Genomic DNA, 23,849 nt, shown 5'->3' on the forward strand with positions numbered 1-23,849 from the left:
AAGTGCTGCTTCGTCATCCTTATTCCAAGCTCTTTAAAGTCGCCATCTTTCATGTGTTTCATTTTGAAACTTTGGGTCGTTCAATTTATATCCTATTTTTATTTTCTATAATTCAAGGCTGGGTATATAATGTATAATGTGTATAATACTCCTGCCTCCTTTTTTCTCCACAATCACCAGTCTGGGTTGGGCCGAGAGCAAATGATGGGCCCTGAAGCACCCAGCTGGCTTTCCTGCCTGGGGGGGGGCTGCTTTACTTCCTTTTCTGTGCATTGCATAGAATGCAGGCAGTGCTTTTTTCCCCAATACAGTGATGAGTTAACTCTAGAATAAGGGCATAAAGAGAGAGTCAGGCTTCTGTATAGGCAGTCATTGTCTTTTAGTGATAGTTCAAAGTCCCAGCACCACTGGAAAAAAAGTGACTTTTGACTGGTCCTTGCACTTAGGACCACCACAGCATTCCTGCCGTCACGTGATCAGAATTTGGGCACTTGGCGACATGCAAATATTTATTTATTTATTTTATTTATTTATTTATTTAATTTGATTTTTATACCGCCCTTCTCCCGAAGGACTCAGGGCGGTGTACAGGCAAAATAAAAACAACAATACAAATATACACAATTTAAATACCCTTAAAAAACTTATTCAAAATTAGCCTGATATTAAAAAATCATCATCAATTAAAACCCCATTTAAAATTTGTAAAATTCCCTTTTAAAATCCAATTAAGCCAGCCCCGCGCGAATAAAAAGATGGGTCTTCAGTTCGCGACGAAATGTCCGAAGGTCAGGTATTTGACGTAAACCAGGGGGAAGCTCGTTCCAGAGTGGGAGCCCCACAGAGAAGGCCCTTCCTGGGGCCGCCAGCCGACATTGTTTGGCGGACGGCACCCTGAGAAGTCCCTCTCTATGGGAGCGTACGGGTCGGTGGGAGGCATGTGGTAGCAGCAGGCGGTCCCGTAAGTACCCAGGTCCTAAGCCATGGAGCGCTTTAAAGGTCGTAACCAACACCTTTTACAATGGTTGCAGCATCCCACGGTCATGTGACCACCTTTGTGACCTTTCCACTCAGCTTTTGACAAGTAGTTAATGGGAAAAGCCAGATTTAATTAACATTTGCGCAAGAGGTCATAAAATCAGGTATGACTCACTTAATGACCACCTCATTAAATGAGTCACATCTGATTTTATGACCTCTTGCAGTTGGAACCAAAACATCGGTCACCTAATGACCACCTCATTAAGTGACTGATGTGTTGGTTCCAATTGCAGTTGTAAATTGAGGACTACCTGTAGCCATCCAAGTTCAGGGGTGAAAAGCTGCTTTCGTGTAAGAAACTTACGAAGAAATATTTTGGGCTTTGGCAGACACTAGGTGGCAGCACAGTACTGTATAGCAGGGGTCCCCAACCCCTGGGACGTGGTCTACTATGGGGTCGTGGCCTATTTGAAACCGGACCAGGCAAGAGGCGGCTGGTGTGTGCGCTCAGCTCCACTTGTGCGAGCGGCACCCAAAGGCTTCTCTCTCGCATGAGTGGAGCTACGTGCATGCGTGCGTGTCAGCCCACCATTCATGTGACCCAGCTCCCCACTCCCACACAGCTAGGCTGCCAAGCCACCTGCTCCTGATGTTCTAAAAGGAGAGTGGTGAGAGCAGAGGCTGAGTGGGATGAGTGTACTCTGCTCAGCTTCGCTGACTCACTGCGGCTCCCTCTGCAGGACACCTGATCCACTTTTGGAGCATTGGGTAACCTTGGTGCGTTTGAAGGAGACCATGCCCCCAAAGGCTTTGCCACGCCAAATGAGACTTCGGGGGAGCAATTACACAGTGCTTCAGGCTTTCTGTCCATTTGCAAAAGTTTTTGGTGGGAGAAGTCTGAAGAAGCTGTGCCCCAAAGACTTGTCTTCTCTCTTGTCTGAGTGGACCTGCAGGTGCGCCAGCCCACTGCTCTCATGGCCTGGTTCACAAAGTTTGGGGACCGCTGCTGTATAGTATCACATAAAGGTAGTCCTTGACTTACAACCACAACTGAGCTCAAATTTCCTGTTGCTTAGTGAGACATTCATTAAGTGAGTTTTACGACATTTCTTGCCACAGTTAAATCAATCACTGCAGTTGTTAAATTAGCAACACGGTTGTTAAGTGAATTGGCTTCCCCATTGACTTTTCTTGTCAGAAGATCACAAAAGATGCTCACATAACCCTGGGATACTGCAACTGTCATAAATATGGGACAGTTGCGAAGTGTCTGAATTTTGATCTGAAAGGAGGATTTTTAACACAAGTTTGGACAACTTTAATATGTGTGTGTGCAATGGAAGCTGCATAGGGGTAGATAATTTCATGTATTTCTTAACTTAAAATAGTAAGGTTGCCTGTAGTCAGAAGCACTTGGCAGGCTACCAAAATGATATATCTTAACAGAATAATTAGAGTTGACCCAGTGCAACCTAAAAGCTAATTTGAAGAAGTCTTCAAAATCATCCACTAGATTTTTTTCCCCTTCAGGAATAACCTCATCCTTTTATGACCTCTTATCTCTTTTAAGATTTAAGGATTCTTCTACCACCTTACCACTGCTTGCTAAATCCAGCTATTTCTGGCTGCTCTTCTGTAATTATTTACATAGCAACCGGACCTAGAAAGGACTTATTTTATTTCTCTATTATTGGCCTCATGGATCCATAGCTTTGTCAACATAGAGGGGCAAAGGAACTGCCAGCTTACAGAAAAATGAGCATGCGAGCGATCTCCCTCCCCCACCCACCCCTCTCTCTTTCACACACACACCTATCATCACCTTAACACTTTAGATAATACTGCTTGATTTTATTTATGAGCATTGAATTTCAGGGACGCATTTACATATGCAAACCATGCCACTGTGCCAAACTACTTTTCCTGATACGCTGCTTGAGACATGGGAAGTAGTCTTCCACACTGAAAGGAGCAAAGGTGCTCTGCCCAGCTCAAAAATTCATTTATTAAAATGCAGGTTCTAGCAGTGGAGTCCTCCCAGTCGGCTGTACATGAACCAAGTGCTCCTTTTCCTTTGTGCTATTGATAGACACCTTCCCCCCACGTCCGCTGCTTGCAGTATTTTTATGTGCCTGGATAGATGAAGGACTTTTACACTGCTGCTCCCTCTTGAAATGCCTCCAGGTTTAAAGAGTAATTATGACTCAAACACAGAAGGTTCTTTTCTCTTAAACATTCAGTCTATTTTCAGGATGTTTTTTCAGGCCTCAAATCTTTTCTTCAGTTCCAGCACCTTAGGCTGCATCAACTGCCTAGAAACTAACCGAGGCGGTAAGCTGGTGACCCTGCCTAGGATGCTCTTCTTTGCCACAGAGTCATTGGCTTTTGTTTGTAAAAAGTCTGCAGATGTTTGGATGGTGGAACTACTAGCAACCAATGACTCTACCTTTGGGTTCTCATTGATTGGAGGTTGAAGGTTCTGGTCAGTCCTATATTCCTGTTGCAACTTGGTAGCAGTGTGGCTCTCTGGTGTAACTGGACTAGGAAAGGCAGTTTCAAGATCTGCCTTCTGGGTCAATGCTGCTTCTGATGGCTCATTGCTAGCCTCCTGGAAAGAAAGAGTTGTGGTGTCCAGACCAGGACAACCTTGCAGCTCAGGGGAGCTGTGGACCAACCCCTCATTACTTGTGCTTGCAGCTCTGGCAGACAACAGCAAAGTGTTTGACATGTTCTCTTCATCCACGTAGCCCAGGAACACTCTGTCCTCAGACAGAGAATCTTCAGCATCATCCTGTTCTTCAGATAGGGCTTCATAAAGGGCCTCTCTACTGGGCCTCTGCTGCAACAGGTACAAAGACAGCAAGGTCAATATTCAGCTCCATTATTGCAGTTACACCTCTTTAGAGGTACCCAGAGTCTGAGCTGGTAAGGCTTACCTTAGTATAGAAGTTCTCCTCTTCTAGGTTACAGAAATCCAAGCTGCGGGTCCCGTAGAGAGGCTGTTGAGCTTGGCTTGACTCCAGCAAGTTTAGTGTCTCAAAAATTTCACCTAAGAGGTCAAATTTCTCTGCATTCAGGTAACTTTCACCTCCTGCAGGTTCCACAGAGGAGTCCGGGGAAGTTGATTTGAAGGGAGTTGAAACATCCCTGGAAAATAAATATATGAGAGAGTTTGATGTTTCTGAAAAGGTGAGGGAGTTAATAAAATACAAGGGAAACTATCTTATCAAGCAATTGGATTTAAGTATTTAAGATTTGCTAAAATGCGCGTGTCTCATTTCTTCCTCTCTGTAGGACTCTTCTCAAATAGGTGCAAGAAAACTGATTAATAAAGAATAGAATAGAATAGAATAGAATTTTATTGGCCAAGTGTGATTGGACACACAAGGAATTTGTCTTGGTGCATATGCTCTCAGTGTACATAAAAGAAAAGATACGTTCATCAAGCATACGTTCATCATCATAAAGCAGATGGATATGTGTTTTGAAGCTGAGAGTCAAAGGCAATATTTAGGGAGCTACCTGATAAGCTAATCTCAGTTTGGGTTTGCAACAACACCACTAGTGACATTCACGGGGTGGTCAAATGGGGGGAATCAAATTTAAAAAGCAGCATTTTGTCTCTGCCTGTTATGGTTATATGGTGTAGTGCTGCTTACACATATCCAAATTTTGGAGCTTGTGAAACCACGGGGCTATGCCACTTCCTTCATTTTGAAAAAGCCTCCAGTCCTCCTCTGAACGTTATCACTGTATTTTACAAAGCTCCCTGCGTGGCAAGGTTTTCTATATTTGCTGTGGACACAGGCTGCATGTAGGCCCTCTATAGACTTTGTTCCATGCTCTTTTGAAAACTCTCCCCATTTAAAGATGTATGTTTAGTTTTGTTCAAGGAGGGTGAGATTCCTGCATTTGCCCAGATGAGGAATTCTTGATAAGTGATACTCATCTAAATTCCACATTGCCACATTTTTAATGAATTTAAATTGAGTTATTTAGCTGTAATGCATTAGCAGGGGAAATAGTGTAGGTTTGACTCACTCACTAGAGTATATTATCTTGTTAATTTACCACTAGTTAAGAGTTAGTGGCCCCTGTTGCAATGGGTTTGAGAATTAATTGATGCTTTGCTACAGGGGACAATCTTTTGGTTACTATTTTCTCTCCCTCCCTCTGTGGAAAAGACGATAACTGTACGATGAATGTACCCTGTACAATAGGGGAGAATTAGTTTTTCCAGAGCTGATTGAACAAAGGTTTTTTTTTTACATAGGTCTTGCCTTTTTTGTCAGTGCGGTTTGTGCAGAAGCATTTCCTAGGGGGCTGAGCCCCTTCTTCCCCCACAGGTATCAAGGGTTCTTGGGATAGACCTGAGACACACACACAGAACTCAGCTAACAAAGCAGAGCAGCTGTCAGAGGAAGAAGTAGTAGTAGTGGAGCCCAGCTGCCCTCCATTTGCTTAGCTTGTCCTACCTCTGAGTCTCCAGTTCTGTCTCACTGTTTGTTCTTTGTGGTCGCCTCGGGCGAGACTGAAAAGAAGAGAGAACCTGAGTCATCATGCAGCCCTGGGCTTATAAGGGAACAGCTATCTTTTTCTTAACAGTACTTTGAGGTTCTGGAGGTAGGAAAGTCAACGGAATCCTTCCTTTGGGATTTAGAGTTGTATTCTGGTAGTCCTTGACTTATAACCATTCAAAGCTATAATGGCACTGAAAAAAATGACTTATGACCATTTTTCACATGACTGTTGCAGCATCTCCACGGTCACCTAATCAAAATTTGGATGCCTGGCAACTGGTTTATATTTATGATGATTGCAGTGTCCTGGGGTCATGTGAAGCCAGATTCACTTAACCACCATGTTACTAACTTAAGAACTGCTGTGATTCATTTAACAACTGTGACAAGGCAGCCATAAAATGGGTCAAAATTCACTTGATTGTCTCACTTAGCAACATAAATTTTGGGCTCAGGTGTGATCATAAGTCAAGGACTATCTGTATTCCACACTTGAGTCATCACAGCAGAATGGCCCAGACTGACTGTCCTGCAGTTATGGTCTGGCACGTCAGTTCTCAAAATCCTCAGCAATGGTTCTGCTGTCTGGGGATTTCTGGGGACTGGAACCAAAACATGTGGCAGATATCCAGCTAGGTTATGATTAGTTGGTTTAGTTATATTCCTGGGATGGGATGGGAGAGGGCAAAGACTCATTTAAAGATTTCCAAAACATCGAAAATGGAGCTTTGTGAGGCACCATCCTTTGATATTCTTTCAACACTCTTAGTGGACAAAAAAAAGTAGTGGCATATAATTCTCTTTTTCCAGGCTTAGAAACTGTGCCTGCAAAAAAGGTCATAACAGAAAGAAGGCACCAACCCTTAAATCCTGTGGCTTTTTTCATTTCTATCCAGAGAAATCTTTTGTTCACAATCTCTGAACCAGGCAATTAAATATTCTGAGTTTTGCCTGCATACAGACAGGAAGAAAGTCCCATCTGTAAATATTTTAAGTTACTTATTGTCCTTTTACAATGAATTTAAAAGGAAGCATGCACCTGTCTGTTATAAGCATTAAGAAGAATCTGCCATAGAAAATGTCTAGCACTATATAGCAGGCTATAATTCCCAAGATTATTCAGGGGAAGCCATTAACAGTTCACCCGACACAGAATGAGATAGTTTTAACTTGAAATTTAAATTTATTTTTTATCCTGTAACTGTTACTTTCTGCTTTATGAAGAATATATTGGGGTTTTGGCATATTAGAATTTAGATGGACATTAACTGGGTTCACTTCACATAGCTGCTCTTCTAAGTTTTCTTCTGCAGGATATACAAAATGTACTTGTAGCTAGCTGCTATTAATATTCCAGCTATTTTCTTCCCTTCAGCCCCTGGGCACAAAAGCATAAAATTGCATTCTAAGAGTAATTATGAGAAGTTAAGGGCCCATGAAATGTTACTAAGGTCTACTTTGTAAACCTTTGACTGGCTACAGTAAAAGTATTGTTTTTAAGCTCCAAACAAAATGACTTGAGACTGAGCTATACAAGACATGATAGCCTTAAGATATCTTACAATTTCTTCGATTACTTACTTATGCTCTACTCCTCACAACTGCTTACACAAGTTGCACACATTCAAAACTTCCTGCCCACCTTTTTATCAAAAATATGCCCTTCTCTATTTCTTTTGAGTTTGATCCAAGAGGTCCAAGAATCTTGTGGAATTGCTGCAGAGATCTACTGCAGAGGACACCCAATATTTGGGCCATGCATCAGTGAGTACCAGACCTGTTTTCTGCTCTTGTTCATCTCCTTCCCCCAAAGCTCTCCTGATCAGGCTCCTTCCAAGAAGCTAACACTTCCATTCTCTCAATACCTTCCCAAAGTGCTGAGTGATTGGCAGTCGCCTTTGAAGATTCTCAGACTGTTTATTTCTGGTAGGCAGGATGGGACTGGAGATTTGACTGACATTCAGGGGTTGTTCTTGCTCTCTGGACTGGCGTAAAGAGGAATCCTAGAAGAAAACAGAATCTTATAGAGCATAAGCTCTGCTTCCTTCCCTACTGTATTGTTTCTGGGGAGTCAAACATAGCAATAGCCACACACATAAAGTCTGAAATATGGTTGCTGGTGTGACCAAATGACTAACTAGATAAATGTTATATGAACAAGACAACTTGCAAGGAAAGAGACCTAATATGAAAGGAAGCTATGCAATGATGCAATGGATTGCATGCAGTTACTCCCAATAGTTATGGGGATACTTATCCTGAAAAAAATGGCAAAACAGAATAAACTCTTGGTAAAGAACTAGACAAATCATCGTTTTGGTTGACCTTGACGATGAGCCTGATTGTTTTGGTTTTCTAGGCAAGAGTATGGAAGTGGTTTGCAATTCTCTTTTATGTTTTTTCCCCTTTTTACTTTCCTCTCTAGCCTATATACCTGGAATTTCCTGGAAGTTTCCCATCCAGATGCTGCTAAATTTTTAAACTTCTCCACATCAGCAATGCACTGCCTTCTACTTGGATGTTAGCATACTACATGCAGTGTTTCTCATCCTTGGCAACTTGAAGACAGATTGACTTCAACTCCCAGAATTTCCCAGCCAGCATGGTTGAAGTCCACATGTCTTCAAATTGCCATTGTTGAAAAAAACTGATATACTACCTACTTTTAAAAATGAATTTATTCCTGTTCTTTCTATTTCCTTGTGGATTTTGTAACAGGAGTAATATAACATGCAGACATAACTACAATTGTACAGTAAAATATGCTACTACTGGCATCACACTATTCCCCCCCCCTTTGTAACACTTTTTAAAATGAGAAGTTTGGAATAGGAAAGAATAGTCTTACTTTTATGCGGCTCCGTATGTTTTTCAGATGGATTTTGGCATGACCCTTGGCCTGGAAGATACCAAAAAATCTTGATAAGTATAATTTAAGGGCATGTAGAGGGAGGGAAGAAGATAAGCAGGGATCATCCCAAGGACAGGTTCAGCTGGGGGAGGGTGTTCCCCTCCCCTCATCCCCCCCCCAGTCATTATTACCAATTGTCTTGTGAAAAGGATCTTAAAAGGGTCTCTATTTGTTTGATTTTAATATTTGTTATACTGTTTGTTGCCCAGAGTCATTTTTGTAGAGTGAAATGGGTTTGGCATATATATTTAGCAAAATAAGTAAAATACTGTACTGTAATTTATTTACAATTGTTCTGGAATTGAGCTTGACTCAAAGCGGGACTTAGCTGAAATGCTTCTAAATCATGCACATCTATATCCAGTATTTATATCAGTAATGGGATTCAAATTTTTTTACTACTTGTTCTGTGGGCATGGCTTGGTGGGCATGGCAGGGGAAGGATACTGTAAAATCTCCATTTCCTCACCACTCCAGGGGAAGGTTATTTCAAAATCCCCATTTCCTCCCTATCAGCTAGTATTCAGGAGGCAGAGAATAGATGGGATGGGGCTAGTCAGAGGTGGTATTTACTGGTTCTCTGAACAACTCAAAATTTCCGCTACTGGTCAGAACCTGCTGAATACTACCTCTGATTTATATATCTAGTGCACTTATCCACACACACACACACACACACACTCCTATATTTTCTTTCCTTTTTATTGAACGTGTTTTTTTAAATTTGCCATTTATTTATTTATTGTTTTCAGTTCTGTTTTTTTTTAAAGTTTTGCAAACAATGTATTTAAAAATAAAGAAATATATTCTTGTAAACCATTTCAGGAGGAGGAGAAGAAGAAATTGCCTTACATATTGGTATGCATTCTTGACAGCTGGATTGGTCTTATTCTTCATAGTACTAATCAGGGCTCCTCCACTTTTCTAGGGAGAAATGATCAACTATTAATGATAAACTATTAACAGACAACTATTAAGAGCAAGGCACATTCCATTGCAGCTATTGAACTAAGACACTCAAGGAGCCTCCTGGCTGGTCTGACTGAGCAAAAGGAACTAATGGGAAGTTTTGCAACAAATCAGAAGTGGACTTTTTTGCAACAACTCACAAGGAAGCTTCTCTAGTAAAATGGTGCTGAATTTCTAATTTGCAACAGATCCTTTTAGCAGCCTAATTAAAGGAGACTCCCTGTAAGGTAGATCAGAATTATCCTCACACTGGAAATGTATGTGGGATATCTTTGTGGTATGGCCAAAAGGCTTAGGGCCTGGAGAGCGATTTCATGACAAAATTCATATTCCTCCTGATCTCATAGCATCATTCTTTAGTTGGTAGGTTCGATTGGGGACCAACATGCAGTATTTGAGGAAATTCAGAGAGCAACATCTTTAGCCCAATCCTAGAAGATTATTAAGATTCGGTTTAAATTCTGCCAATTCTTAGGAAGCTTGTCTTGAGAACTTATGATACCAATAGAAGAGAATATATGTAGCTCAGGATTCAACTGTGGAATCCTTGGTGCTCTTTGAACTTGATTGTTTGCTGGCAGACATTTCATTAATTAACTAGATAACATTATCCATGCTCAATGATCATGAATGCATGGATGATGATGTTGGGTAATGAAATGCCTGCAAGCAAAAACCAAAGCTCAAAAAGCAACAAGGACTCCATAACATACTTGTGAGCATATCAGAAGAATGTCTTTCAAACTGGTTGTTGTTTTTTTTAATTTAGGATGACTCTATGTGGGCTGCAAAAAGTCAGACAACTACTGTACTAAATGACAACACTTCTTTGCTCGATCCAGTAGTCATCTGTATTTTTGCCTTCCAGATCTATCTTCACTACAGGTCTATTGAAGGAGCCTTATAATAACTCCCCATACAAGAATAAGCTCATCATAAACATGAGAAAATAATTTACCATAGGTGAAAACATAACTGATACTAAAAGATAAGCTTCCTTTTTAGATGAAAATGTATTTTCTTACCTTGAGGCTCTCCACCCACAGCTGATAAGAGTGCATACTACCTAGGAAAGAAGAAGGGAACAGATGAGTTGCTAATCTGGCTGCAGACCCTTACAGAAAATGGGACTTGAACTGCATATTCAGAATAATGTATGTATCTGACTTACAATGTCAGCTATCTCTCAGGAGGTTGTTTTCACTTTGTGTATTTTTAAACAGAAGTTAAAAAGTAGCCCACAAAGGAGAGGATGTTAAGAAGAGCTTAAGGGTCTTTGCATATCCATGGTTCCTCAACAAGGACACAAAGCAAGGTGGGGTCTACATTACCTGGGGACAAGCTGATGTCAATCTCCTGCTCAAAGAGGTCAGAGAAGTCCTCATCTGCATTTAGCTTATCCAGACGGTCATTGATGAACTGATAGCATTGTGAGATTGGAAAGAAATAGAAAGAAGGACCTTATTAGAATGAACAGGAAAGAACCATCTTCTATTGAAACCAAATATTTCAGTTGTTCAGCTGTGGGATTAGTATGCATAGAAGCACTTATAGTGTACTCCTGCTCTGAGATGTGGAAATATGACAAGGAAGTAATATTAAGGAGATTTTGAATTCTCAAAAGGGTTAAGAAAAAAAATCCACTCCTTTTTATCTTATCTTTCAATTCAGCTTTCCATCCCAATACATCAGAAATTTGAGTGGATTAAATATTCTAGTAATGGATTTCATCTATTTGTTATAGAATTTGTAGGCTCTTTGCTTGCATTACTCAGGAGTCTGTATGTGGCTGAATGTTTTCTGTATTTGCCTGGGTGTTGCCTTGTGAAGGTTTTTGCTTTGTGGGCTGAACACCATAGCAGTCCATTTTCTGCCTCCCCCAGGATTTGCTTGAAGCACTAACTGGGAATCTGCCAGGTTCACCATTGCGTACCTCCTTGAACAGCTGCAGATGAACGGCCCGCTGGAGGAAGTCCTGCATGGCGCCAGATCCCTGCTGCAGGAAATTCTCCTGGGAAAAGGAGATATGCTTTTCCTGTGGGAAAGAGGGACAGGGAAAAGAGAGATGATTGACAGCAAGTGTGTGACCAGGGTGGATGGGCAGAGACTGGGATAAGAGGTTGGAAAGAGAAAGTGGTAGAGCAAATTAGAGCTGGGGGGAAAAAGAGAAACCTCCCTGGAATATCTTTCTGGATAATGAACACAACAGTGGAAATCACAGAACCTGTTTGCTTTGAGAATTTCTTTACAGATCTATCCTAAACAATGGCATTCACTTGCAATCCCAGATCTGTAGGAATTTAGCACCCACCTCCTCCTAGAAGAATGAAATATTTCAGAAAATATTTAAAAAGGCAGAATATATTTCCCTGGATGAGAAATGGAGAAACATGTTTTAAAGACAAAGCAGCTTCCTGACTCCCCCCACCTTTGTCAATGGGCCATTAAAGCCTCAGCCAAGCTCACTCATTTCCCCCCACCTCTGTCAATGGGTCAGAGGTAGAAACTCATTCTCCCCACCTTTGTCAATGGGCCACCATCATCTGCAACATAATAGGACCCATCTAGCAACTGAAACTCACCACATGGCACCTGGGAAGATTACATCAGCCAGCAAGGCTAGCTAAGACCCCCACCCCCTGGGAGTCTGACAATCAATCAGGATACTCTTCCTGTGCTCCAGGAAGTTCAAAGTTCAGAGAAAGCATAAAGCCAGGGAGCGCACAGGATCTCATCCCTTTTCTGTTCAGGAACTCAAGCCATGTGATCCTGACCACCATTAAACCATCTTTCCAAGTAGCCTCCATGTTTCCAGTGTCTTTGTCCCCATTTGGAACTGAACCCAGATGGATATTTCTTCCAACAGATCCTAAGCAGTTTCTCTCTGACCAGCAGCATCAAAGTGGTTCTAGAGATGGACTTAACTGAATGTCATCTCTACGTCTGACCAGATACATATTTGCTTCACTGAAAACCTATCTCTGTTCTAGAATTAAGTATGCTTTTTTACGTTTAAAAATCCTTTAAACAAAATAATAAAAAGGCACTGTGGCATGAGATAAGGGTTTGGATTTGTTAAAGGCTCATTTGTATGAACATCCTTCCCTTTAGTATTTCACAAAGTATGAAAAACATGCATGGGACAGACTAGCCAAACCTTATTAAGGATTTTTTTCCAAGACCCTCCCCTGCAAACTAATTTACTTGTGGCAAAGTTTAAACTCTACTTAACATGTCGACTGTTGCCACCAGGAAGGTGCCGGGAGGTCTATTGGGTGTTTTTATTTGGGGCTTTATTTCTGTAAGCCACTCGGGAGTCACGGTGAGTGAGTTGGGCAGCCACATAAATTTTCTTAATAAATAAAAATAAAAACCTAGTCTCCTGCACCTGTGAAGCTACCATACTGACATCACCCCTAAAGAGCTTGGAGGCTTAAACAAAAAGCAAACAAACAAAGGGGATTCCCAACTACCCAAAATGGCCCAAATTTGTTTAGCAATAGCAATAGCACTTAGACTTATATAGAGTGCTTTACAGCCCTCTCTAAGTGGTTTATAGAGTCAGCATATTGCCCCCAACAGTTTGGGTCCTCATTTTACCCACTTTGGAAGGATTGAATGCTGAGTCAACCTAAGTTTACCTATGATTTTTTAATGTTTTTTATGGATGAGTCTTACTTAATGTATTTTGATTCATTTCATGTCGTAAATCCACCAGAAAACTGGGAGGAGGGAGGGAAGGGAGAGGGAAGGAAGGAAGGGCATTTTTCTTTCTTATGTCTCTTTTTTTTCCAATTTCCAAAGCTTCTGTGGAAGAAAAGAGAAGTTCTGTGCAGAACTTCCTCTTCCAGCTGGTGGCTGAATGAACAGAAGTCTCACCAGACTGCAAACGAGTCCCTCACGATAGCTGCCAAAGAGAAGCGCTTGGGCCCTGAGGAAGGCTCGGGCAACCCCATCCCCAGTGGCTGCAGATTGCTTTTTAAGCTGGAACTTCAATAGGGAGACCTGGAGACAGAGAAAAGGAGAAGAATATATACTCACCTTAAACCCAGAGGCTTTCCCAGATACTGACTGGGTTTACACATTTGTATTAAGCAGTGGTTTGTTTTAGCTATAACTTGGTGTTTAAACCATAATAGTCCAGTTCAAAAGTAATGCTATGCTAGAAAGAATGGCTTATAATGGACAATGGTTGGATCTACATGTGCCAAGATGTCATTGCTAATACAATCACAGTTCTACACAGTGCCCCATATGTCACTAAAGCAGTATCCTATCCTATGTCTCAAGACTTGTTCCATTTTTTTTTGTGATCCACACCAATGTAGTATAAGTTAAATGTGTCAGATTGGGGTCAATCATGGTGTTTGTTGGGTAATTTTGGATAAGTTACTCCACTTCAGTCGAAGCTACCACATGGGACTGGCTGTAAAGATAATCCTGGGCGTCATTTTAAACTCTTAGAGGAAAGAGTTGGTGTAAGTGTAATAAATCTTAAAAATTGAGAATTAGGACCTTAATGATACCAGATCTGGGCAAAGCAAAACACTTCGTGACCACTAGATGGCAGCAAAGGAATACAGAACTCTAACTCTTCCAGATGTTTGCAGCAAAGATATAATACTGTAAGGTGAATCCTAAACCTTGCCTACCACTGTCACCAACTCATTTTTTCCTAATTGTGGCTAGCTAATTTTGCAACAAGTACAAAAAAAAAACACCACTTAAAATGTTTCAGTTGGGAAGTGTCCCCTCTTCTAATTGTGTCAGTCTTGTTTTCAGGAAAAGGGTGTGTGTGTGTGGAGAATTGTGTGCACATTGGGTTACTCATAAATGCTTTAGTTAATTTAAAATAAAAATGAAACATCTGAAATCAAAGTTCACATTTAAATTGTTACATCAGGGCAAACGAGCGCTCACAAGGAGGACAGAGCTTCTTATGTAGAGAAAAATAAAAGAAGGCTTGAGTACTTATAAGGCAGGGGTCTCCAACCTTGGCAACTTTAAGACTTGTGGACTTTGTCCCAGAGTTTCAATTCAGAATTCTGGGAGTTGAAGTCCACAAGTCTTAAAGTTGCCAAGTTTGGACACCCCTGTCATAAGGATTCTAAAACACTGGCATTTAAAAAAAAAAGTCTCAAGAAAGTAATACTAACAACATCACTTGGGAGATTTTCCAGATCTTGGAAGGGTGATTCCATTGTATTGTTATCAATGCTGAGAATGACGACGTCTTCCAGGGCTTTGCTCCTCACACTCTAGAGAAAGCCAAGGCAGAATTGAGAAACAAGAAGAGTAGACATTGCCTCAATCTTCTTACCTTTAGGTAGCCTGGCTCAGAAGAGTCAACTGCTATTACAAAGATAACAGAAATGAAGAAGTAAATAAGGCCAAGGGTGGACAAATGCTCCAACCTGCTGCTAAAAAATATCCAGGGAGTAACGTTACTTAGGCTAATCTTAGACCAGTTATCCTAAGTAGAAGGTAGTTTTGCAGTCTCACCTCCATAAGGCTTGTGTGGACTCCAATGAGATAGGGCATAGGAGCGCTGTTGGCGAAAGAGATAAATGTTAGAGCTAGTACCCATTATTTGTGGGCTCCTAGCAGGTTAGGCCCTCCTAGATCCAGTTTCTCTCTTATAATACACTACGATAGTTTTCCAGTCCCAGTTTTCTTCCCTCTTTTAAGAAGTGCTTAGGAGGAAAATATATTTGGGAAGGGCAGGAATTCGCAGAAGGGCAAAGAAAGGGCTGAATTCCCTTTTGGTGCAGATCTCTGCAGCAGATGAAGTCATTCTTCCCTTCAGAAAGTCTTCCCTTGAGATGTAAATGAAATGTGGCCAGCTCAGGACAGATGATAGTGCCACAGAAGACAGACTCCTCACATACCAGTAAATTCTTCAGTTACCTCCTCAATGATTATGAGTAAACCTACATAGTAAGTAAACCTGTAAAACTACAATCTAGCCATAGAAATGTCCCAGAGGTGAAATCTACTTACCTTCCTTACCGGTTCGGAAGTGCACGCTTCACATGTGAATGTGCGTCACATGAGTGCACAGACCTTCTGCACATGCGCAAAATCTGCACATGCGCAGAGATAAAAAAAAACATCACTTCCTGGTTAAAACCAGGAAGTAATGATATCCAGGCGGGTGGGTGGAACCTGGCTTTGCCATCACCGAACTACCGGCCATGATCGCTACCGGATCGCGTGATCCGGTCCGATCTGGAAGCATTTCACCCCTGAAATGTCCTCAAAATAGTCTCCTTTGAGTGATAAACAACATCCAAACCAATGTCCTGGGTGGGGAGCCATTGAAGCTGCTTAGCCTACAGAAGCTGACTCTCAACTGAGGAAGGTACAATCGCTCACCAGCAGTAGTCAAGGAGGTGTGGAGGCAGTGCAGGGATAAAGATGTGCTGCCAGTACATGGGATACAACAGGAAAGAGGAGGCCTGGACACAGGCTGTCAGCTATAGGGAGATGAAAGACACACTTTTCATTAGATTAGACTGACCCTCCTTGGAAGTTGAATAAGGAGACAGGGCTTTGACTAACTCTTCTTCCCAAAGTAAAATGTGAGCAGTATTTTCCTCCAAGTAATGCAGAGGATTCAGAGAGCAGCAGCCTTCTAGTCACTACTCATGCAGGGATAGTAAACATGGAGGTGGAGGGAGCAGGTTTGTGTCTGCAGTTTACTCTCTCCACATGCTAGAATAGAATAGAATAGAATAGAATAGAATAGAATTTTATTGGCCAAGTGTGATTGGACACACTAAACTGTCCTGTTTCCTGTCAGCCCTGCTTTGGACATTAGGGAGTAAAAGTCCCTATGAGGATATCAGGATAGACTGATACTGTGCAGCCACCAAGGAGCAAAATCAGTGAATATGCCTCAGTTCTCTGTTTACACCTTCATTGAATATGTGGAGGAGGGTCAGGGAATACCAGGGAATTGATAAACCGTATCACAAAACATCAGATCAGAGGCACCACCTTTGTGAGAGCTTTGTGCCAGGTGAGAACACTTTTCATTGTGTAGATGGAAGAAATGCAGGTTCCTCAACCATTGTCATTTCTAAATCCTTCCCACCCAGGTCCATCTTAGTTAGCTCTGAGCTCTTTGCCTTGTCTTTCCTCCAGCCTCTCGGCCTCACCGTGCTGAGCTTGCTGCTGGTGAGCAGGATCCGACGTTCATGGAGGAGGCTTGCGTAGAGGTGCAGCATGTTGTTCACATCCACTGCCACGACAAACTCAGTCAGATTTCTCTGGGGAGAGCCAAATACTTAGTTAGGTTCTCTGGTAACAGCTTCAGCAACCAGATCTGTCTCTAGCCGCCATTTCTCTTTATTCTGTTTCACCCAGAGCAAGTCAATGAATCTTCTCTTCTTCACCACTTTTAATGGTGGCTTTAACTGACTTTCAGAGTCTATTTTTAATGCCAGATCTTAACTCTGAAATGCAATTAAAAATAGTGCAGAGAAACATGTGCAGCTACTTCCATACTGTAATCACATTCAGCCCTGCAGATTTGTGATTATGGAGGTGGTCTTTCAAGACTGAGGGCTTCTGACTTAAAAAAGAAAATTGTCCATACAAGGCAAGGTATTACCATATATTCTGTGACAGAAATGCTATAACTTACATTGTCAGGGATGGTGGGCAGTTTGCCAGGATCAGGGGCAATGAAATAAGCCTAGAACAGATAAATAATTAATTACTTTAATTTAATCTAATTAATCTTTTATATTTGTAATGTAATGACTGCCTACTCCAGAAGACTCTGGGTAGCCATATGTAGAAGCAGAGAGGTGGTAATAGTGGCATTAGTTAATGCAAGCAACAATCCAGATATGTAAATAGAAGGAATCCAATTAAGGCTGCATGCTACATTACACCACAATGTTTGTGACTGATCTTACAATATTCGTATTTAATTAAACTGAGACATAGGATATTGTAATTTAGGGAAACATCATAAGGAGTGTTGATATTTGAACTTTTCTTCTATGTATTGTACATTACTTTCCCATTTTATTTTTCTTCCCAGACATCCAAAGCTGGAAAGAGAAAAAAGAATAAGAAATTGCAGGCATATCTTCCCTCATTCCTAAATTGTACCTCATAATTTTGATTGAGGAAATAGTGGCTGCCCAATAAAATTAGCAATTAATCAGATTATCTTTGCCCAAAACTACTCTTATTAAATGACAAACCTATAGAAACCAATTATAGATTTTAATGTAACATAAAGAACAGTGATTTGCAGCCCATAAGCCACCCTGGACCCAAATCTGAAAACTTCAGAGCATTCTGAAGTCACCCTGCCATCATTTGTTAGTGAAGCTAATTCTCAGCAGCATTGTTTTGAAGTTAAAAAAAAAGTAAAGATAAAGATAACACAAAAGGCACTCATTTGGACTATTGCAGCATGCTCTACATGGGGTTGTCCTTGAAGATCAACCAGAAGCTTCAGCTGGTCCAAAACACAGCACTGCAAATGAATGCATCTCATTATGCCCATGTGACAATCCTGCCCTGTGAACTGCTTCCAACACGCTTCTGGGTGTGATTCAATATGCTGGTTATTTCCTTTAAAGCTCTATATGACATAGGCATGGGTTACTTGTGGGACTGTCTTCTCCCAAGAACATGTGTCTGACCCACATTCCAGGTTCCTTCTTTTACAGTAGAGGATTTATTGGTTTTTTTTTTTTTGGTTGTCCTATACCTGCACCACCCAGAGACACATTGCTAGAAATGAGTGGCTTTATACAGTTAATAACATCTTACAAATTAAGTAAGCATTTAAAAAAAATGAACTATATTTTTTTAGTCCACTTCCTTGAGGTCATCAGACAAGTGGGCAACACCTTCTGAGCCTATTCAGAGGCAGTATTTGATCCTTCTAAATGGAAAGCAGAAACAGTTCTTAGGCACACTCCATGCATACAACAGAATGAGATGAGAACAAGCTGGTAGAATTATGATCCCTCCCCCACTGGATAGTCTCCAGATGTTTTGGAATGTAACTCCCATAACTCAAGAGGCTATCTTGTTAGAAAGCAGTTGAATTCCACTGCATCTGGAAACTGAATTATGCTCATTTTTAAAAGATGCTGTTATGCTAAAAATACAAATAAGAAACAAATATGGTCAGAGGAATGGCAAAGCAATGTGTGGACTTGAGTTAGAATCTTCCTCATTTTTGTTTTACTTTTTTTATTCATGAACGTTTATTGTGGTAAGTCTTAAAAACGAGAATAAGATTTCTTCCACATGCAACTTCAACTGGTAAAGCCAATTCTGCACATGCCTGGAGGTTGCAGTTATTTCTCCACAGCAACAGTGACATAATTTCCATGAACAAAGGAAGCACGGATAAGACCATAGCAGACATCAGATTGTGACTTACCAATGCTGTCCCAGTGTTCAGATCCCTATTTCTGTTTTGCTTGTTCAGATCTGTCTCTGTAGAAATTTTCAATTTAGACGATTTTGAGTCCTTATAGAACAAAAGGTGATTGAAAAATGAATAAAAGATGGGATTAGTATTCTGAGCCAGAGGCAATTAGTAAATGGAGATCACAGAAGCCAATGGATATGCCTAATAGTTCTTCCTCTACCTATTTCCCCCACAAGAGAAACCCTGCCAAGTGATTGGGTTTAGCGACAATGACTGGCCCAATGTCACCCAGCCAACTTTCATGTTTAAGGCAGGACTAGAACTCATAGCCTCCTGGTTTATAGAGATGAATGTATCTTTGCATTTAATAAGCAGAAGATTTTTAAAAGTACAATGGTAGGCTGGGGAGGGGGGGACAATGACAATTAATATGCAAGAGGATTTAATCCTGAAATTTATCAAATGGAAAGTGACCACCCTCCATTAATATCATTCCAGGATCAATGGAGAAGAGCCTAATGCTGGGAAGATTGTGGGCAAAAGAAGAAGGGGACGGCAGAGAATGAGGTGGCTGGATGGAGTCACTGATGCAGTAGGTGTGAGCTTAAATGGGCTCCAATGGATGGTAGAGGATAGGAAGGCCTGGAGGAACATTGTCCATGGGGTCGCAATGGGTTGGACGACTTCGCAACGAACAACAACAACAAAGGATCAATGAAAAGTTTTTCCACAGGATCAAAGAGAAAGGATTAAACCTCTAAACTTGCTGTGGAACTCCTCCTTCCATCTGATTCCAGAATCTCAGTATGCACATACTACCTTTTTTCCTCATGCATACACTGACTCATTCCTGATTTCTTATGAGGTACCATCCTCATTTGGCTTGTATGTGTCATTGCACTTGCTGAACTGCTGCAACTCCCACACTGATGTTTAAAGTGATTAATAATTGATGGAACTAAGATTTGAAGGTGTGATACTTACAAATTCAAGGGTGATGGGGCTGCAGAGACTAGGCACAGGGTAGAGATACAGCGCCGATAAGAACTCATCCAGCTCCGTGAACTGGCAGGAAGATAAAGACAGAAGTTATACCCTTGAATGAAAATGTTAGGAAGAGCAATAAGGGGAAAGAGGGTCTCTGGAGGCATCTCTGACCTTGGAATGGAATCGATCCAAAGTGCTTATTCTTACCTGCTCTTTGGCTACGTTTTCTGCAATGTAGTTCAGGATCTTGTAGAAAACTTCAAACCAAGGTAAGTAACTGAAGGAAGAAGCAATGGCAGTATATAAAATGATTTTAATGTAAATACATGCCTTATATAGTTTCTGGTTTGATCGCTGTCCATTTCAGATCAAAGCCTCTTCAGGTGGCAGAGAAAAGTGTTTTGGACTATAAGTCATATAACGCCTCACCACTGGGTAGGTTGAGTGTGGTTTATGGACATTATAATTTACATACCAAGGATGCTGGTATTGAGTTGCTAATCCTTAATGTATCAATGGATGCAATGGCAGTGTTCACACAATAACGTTAACCAAACAGTGTAATGATTTCAACAGTAATCCTGCCCTCAATGGTCATTACTGGTCAGAGAAACAAAGGAACAATTCCAATTTGGTATAAGGCTGCTTCATAATCTCCTACTGACCATGGCAAGCTATATGGTTTTAGGAAGTATTTCATTTGTGGTTCTGTAAATTGAAGGCTTGTTGCTAACTAATGGGTTAATTTTATTACAGAGAGAAAGAACTTTTAAACACTCAAAGTAGCACAATCATCTCATTCTGCAAAAGGTGGAGATGGGATAGAGAGCTAATAGTTACTAAGCTAAAGGCCACCGATGGGCTGTGTTTACTCAACGTGCTAAAGCTGTTTATTAAATTTATTTTCTGAGAATCAAATGAGCTGGATTTGTACAATATGTTAAAGCTTCCATGCCTCTAGCCCCAAGATTAAGATAATAAAACTTAGTATGTACTGACATGATCATTACACTACTTGGTTAACAGTATTGTGTGAACACTGCCATTGCATCCATCAAAAAGCAAGATTTCAGGTGGCAAAGTTGTGAATCATAATATAATCTCTTAACCTTAACACTATTACTTGTTTTCTGGAATACTTCCTTATGTACTGTCTGAAAATAATGATCTGAATCTCTTCTGCCTGATACCTACCTGGTGCTTTTCCATCTAAGGAAAAATATATTTCATTAGCAGCCAACAATCCAGAAGGCTAAAGGAGAGAACTGGAGACCTTTGCACCAGTGACCTCAGGATTTATCCAGAAGGCAAATGACCCCATTTCCCCTACCAAGAGGAAGACTGGAAAGAAAGATCTGGTGCATCTCTATTGCTGCATTTTCAATGGAATCTTTTCTTCCCGTCGAGCCAATAGAGTATTTCCACGATGCTCAAGAAGTTCAAGAGGGCTTCTAGAAGGGACTTACTTGAGACCTCCCACCCAGGAGGAGCCCCTTGTACCTGAGTAGACACAGGCAGGCTTGGAAGCCGATGGCCAGTCGACAGAAGCCAAAGTGCTGTTTCCCCTCCATGTCAGTGAGTGCGAAAGTGAAGTGCTGGACTGTGGGACATTCTTTAGCCCTTGGAAATAAATGGGGAAATAGTATCAGTGAGAGATATTTATTTTTATTTATTTATTTATTTAATTTTGTCACAACAGTATACATAAACATTGTCATAGTAAAAAAAGAAAATTATATATTATGATGGAGAAGAAAGCAACCCAACATCCTACAAAGGCTGACCAATTTATCACAGCATAAATGGTTGTAGGCATTGCCTATTTTGTTATGTTAATTATATTCCTTAATTCACGGGTAAATTATATGCAGAGCTGATAAATTCCCCCATTCTCCCTTTCATCTACATAGGCACAGAGAAAAACACCTAAACATGTGCATATATGTAGGTTTTCTCTCCTGGGAGCAAGGAGAGAGTTGCTCTTTGACAAAGACAATCCCTGTTTAGCAGGTTGGGACAAGCATGGTAGAGTTTGGGATAAGAATGCTGGGGGTGGTGAGTGAAATCCTCTCCCACACAATCCCAGGGATGCACCCAACCTGGGATCAATAGGGTTAGGAGGAGGAAAGCCTCCATGTCCAGTGGCCCTGACCATTTGTCTTTCTTCTGCCTTTGGGCACAAGGAAATGCCAGTAGAGAAAATGAAGTCCTAGCTCATATGGAGATCTATCTGCATTTGCATTCAAGCCAAGGTGAATCCAGCTCCTTTTCAAAATTATAACTGAACATCTGGAGGTTGGAGAATGAAGAAAACAAAGTAGTACGCATTGTCTCCTCTTTACTCAATTGAGTTTTTCACAAATTAAGGTAAATGCTGAACAAAGCTGAAATGGAAACATGGATTCAAAGTTTCAAGTAGGAGATGCATTTCCACCTAAACTGGATACAAATGAGAACCCTACACGAAACGTATTAGAGCAGGTGTATCCAAGCCATGTACTATACTACTGAATAGTAATGCAGCCCCACAAGATTTTAAAAAATAAAAATAAAAAAAATAAAATAAAGGAAGTTTGTTATTTACTCTTCATTAACTATGTTATATATTTTATATGTAGCCCAAGACAATTCCTCTTTACTCAGGGTGGCCCAGGCTAGCCAAAAGTTTGGACATGCCTGCATTAGACATTTATAAAATCATGCACAATGCAAAAAAAAAAAAAAGATAATGGTGAGGAATTAGAATTTTGAAATTTGAAAAATGCCAATTCAAGACATACAAAAAGATGTTTTTTTCAAAACTTTGGTAGAGTTTGTGGATGACTTATAGAGGAATTCGGAGATGAGGGGATCTACCCCTTCTTATCCTATTAGATCTCAAATTAGCAACATTTAATATCACTAATCACGGAATCTGTCTGTGCTGTCTGTGGGAATTGGGGAAACTGTTCTGCAGTGGTTTTGCTTCTTCCTGAATTGGTGGACCCGGTAAGTATTGATGGAGAAGAGATAAAAGTGTGCTAGATTGGGGGTGGGGTGCTTCTGGAGTGTTACAGATACCTTTTCTTTTCAAATCATGACACTTATTTTGCCCTTTAAAAATCCCCCAAGATTCCCCAAGTAATCAAATGAATTGATTTGAGAAATCTGGAAGCTACAGAGTGAGGATAGCACGGGGCGTGGGGTTGCTAGATTATAATCCAAAATAGGACCATTTGTGAGCCAAGCTGCTGTGTAATTGATTGGTACAAGATGAGTAGAGAGTGAATGGTTAAAATGGCATTAAAAGAAGATCAGTGGTGGTTATTCTTGGTGACACTATGTAGAAGCATCTTGCCAGTGAATATTAGTTGTTGGCAGGTGAGGATTCTCCTCTTCCTGGTTGTTCATGGGCTTTCCTTGAGGTTGGTTGTAGGAAATCACCAGTGAACCCTTACTTGCTTACAGCACTTCCATTCTCCTGTTCTCTATGACAGGGGTCTCCAACCTTGACAACTTTAAGACTTGTGGACTTCAACTCCCAGAAGTTGAAGTCCACAAGTCTTAAAGTGGCCAAGGTTGGAGACCCCTGCTCTATGAATTCTTTAATGTAGATTTTCCCCAACTCTGGCTTGAAAGTGGAGATTTCCCTTCATTCTTTCAATTGAAAAGCACTTATGAGATGAACATTTCCCCACTCTGGGAGGAGCCTTGTTCTTTCTTCCCCTTCCCTACATTCAGTTCTGGGGAGGGAGGGTGCCTTCAAACCAGAATAATGACTCATTAGAGACAGAGGAAGCACCCTTTCTAAAGTGTCGACATATCTTCCTGCAAGGAGTGATTGAACAATCCATTCTAATGAGAACTATCTGTTTTCAGTAGAGACAGAATGGAAATAGACAAAGCTAGGTCTAACTAGCAAAGTAGAAAACTCTTCCAGTGGATGAGAACTTTCTCTTCACAGTAGGCCTTTTCATAACATAACATAATAACAGAGTTGGAAGGGACCTTGGAGGTCTTCTAGTCCAACCCCCTGCCCAGGCAGGAAACCCTACACCATTTCAGACAAATGGCTATCCAACATTTTCTTAAA

The 23,849-nt window shown here is 40.9% G+C and overlaps 1 protein-coding gene across 4 annotated transcripts in view; it reads right to left on the bottom strand.

The window, feature by feature from the left end:
• Positions 1-2,794: 2,794 nt before the first annotated feature.
• DENND1C (DENN domain containing 1C) overlaps positions 2,795-23,849 on the bottom strand; it is a 33,731-nt gene continuing 12,676 nt past the window's right edge. For 3 of the 4 annotated variants that reach the window (XM_058166117.1, XM_058166120.1, XM_058166121.1), the window contains exons 5-23: positions 21,278-21,397; positions 19,985-20,054; positions 19,775-19,855; positions 18,800-18,889; positions 17,030-17,080; positions 16,542-16,652; positions 15,757-15,857; positions 14,884-14,929; positions 14,538-14,639; positions 13,261-13,386; positions 11,315-11,416; positions 10,713-10,800; positions 10,407-10,447; positions 9,265-9,336; positions 8,350-8,400; positions 7,367-7,504; positions 5,457-5,512; positions 3,918-4,128; positions 2,795-3,820 (exon numbers count right to left, since the gene is read on the bottom strand). In XM_058166117.1, coding sequence (XP_058022100.1) covers positions 3,242-3,820; positions 3,918-4,128; positions 5,457-5,512; positions 7,367-7,504; positions 8,350-8,400; positions 9,265-9,336; positions 10,407-10,447; positions 10,713-10,800; positions 11,315-11,416; positions 13,261-13,386; positions 14,538-14,639; positions 14,884-14,929; positions 15,757-15,857; positions 16,542-16,652; positions 17,030-17,080; positions 18,800-18,889; positions 19,775-19,855; positions 19,985-20,054; positions 21,278-21,397 — 2,236 coding nt within the window. In that variant the 3' untranslated portion in view covers positions 2,795-3,241. The remainder of the gene's footprint in view (positions 3,821-3,917; positions 4,129-5,456; positions 5,513-7,366; positions 7,505-8,349; positions 8,401-9,264; positions 9,337-10,406; positions 10,448-10,712; positions 10,801-11,314; positions 11,417-13,260; positions 13,387-14,537; positions 14,640-14,883; positions 14,930-15,756; positions 15,858-16,541; positions 16,653-17,029; positions 17,081-18,799; positions 18,890-19,774; positions 19,856-19,984; positions 20,055-21,277; positions 21,398-23,849) is intronic. The other variant, XM_058166119.1, reaches the window with a different exon arrangement.

This window comes from Ahaetulla prasina, chromosome 2, assembly GCF_028640845.1.
Source record: "Ahaetulla prasina isolate Xishuangbanna chromosome 2, ASM2864084v1, whole genome shotgun sequence".
Lineage (NCBI taxonomy): Eukaryota > Metazoa > Chordata > Lepidosauria > Squamata > Colubridae > Ahaetulla > Ahaetulla prasina.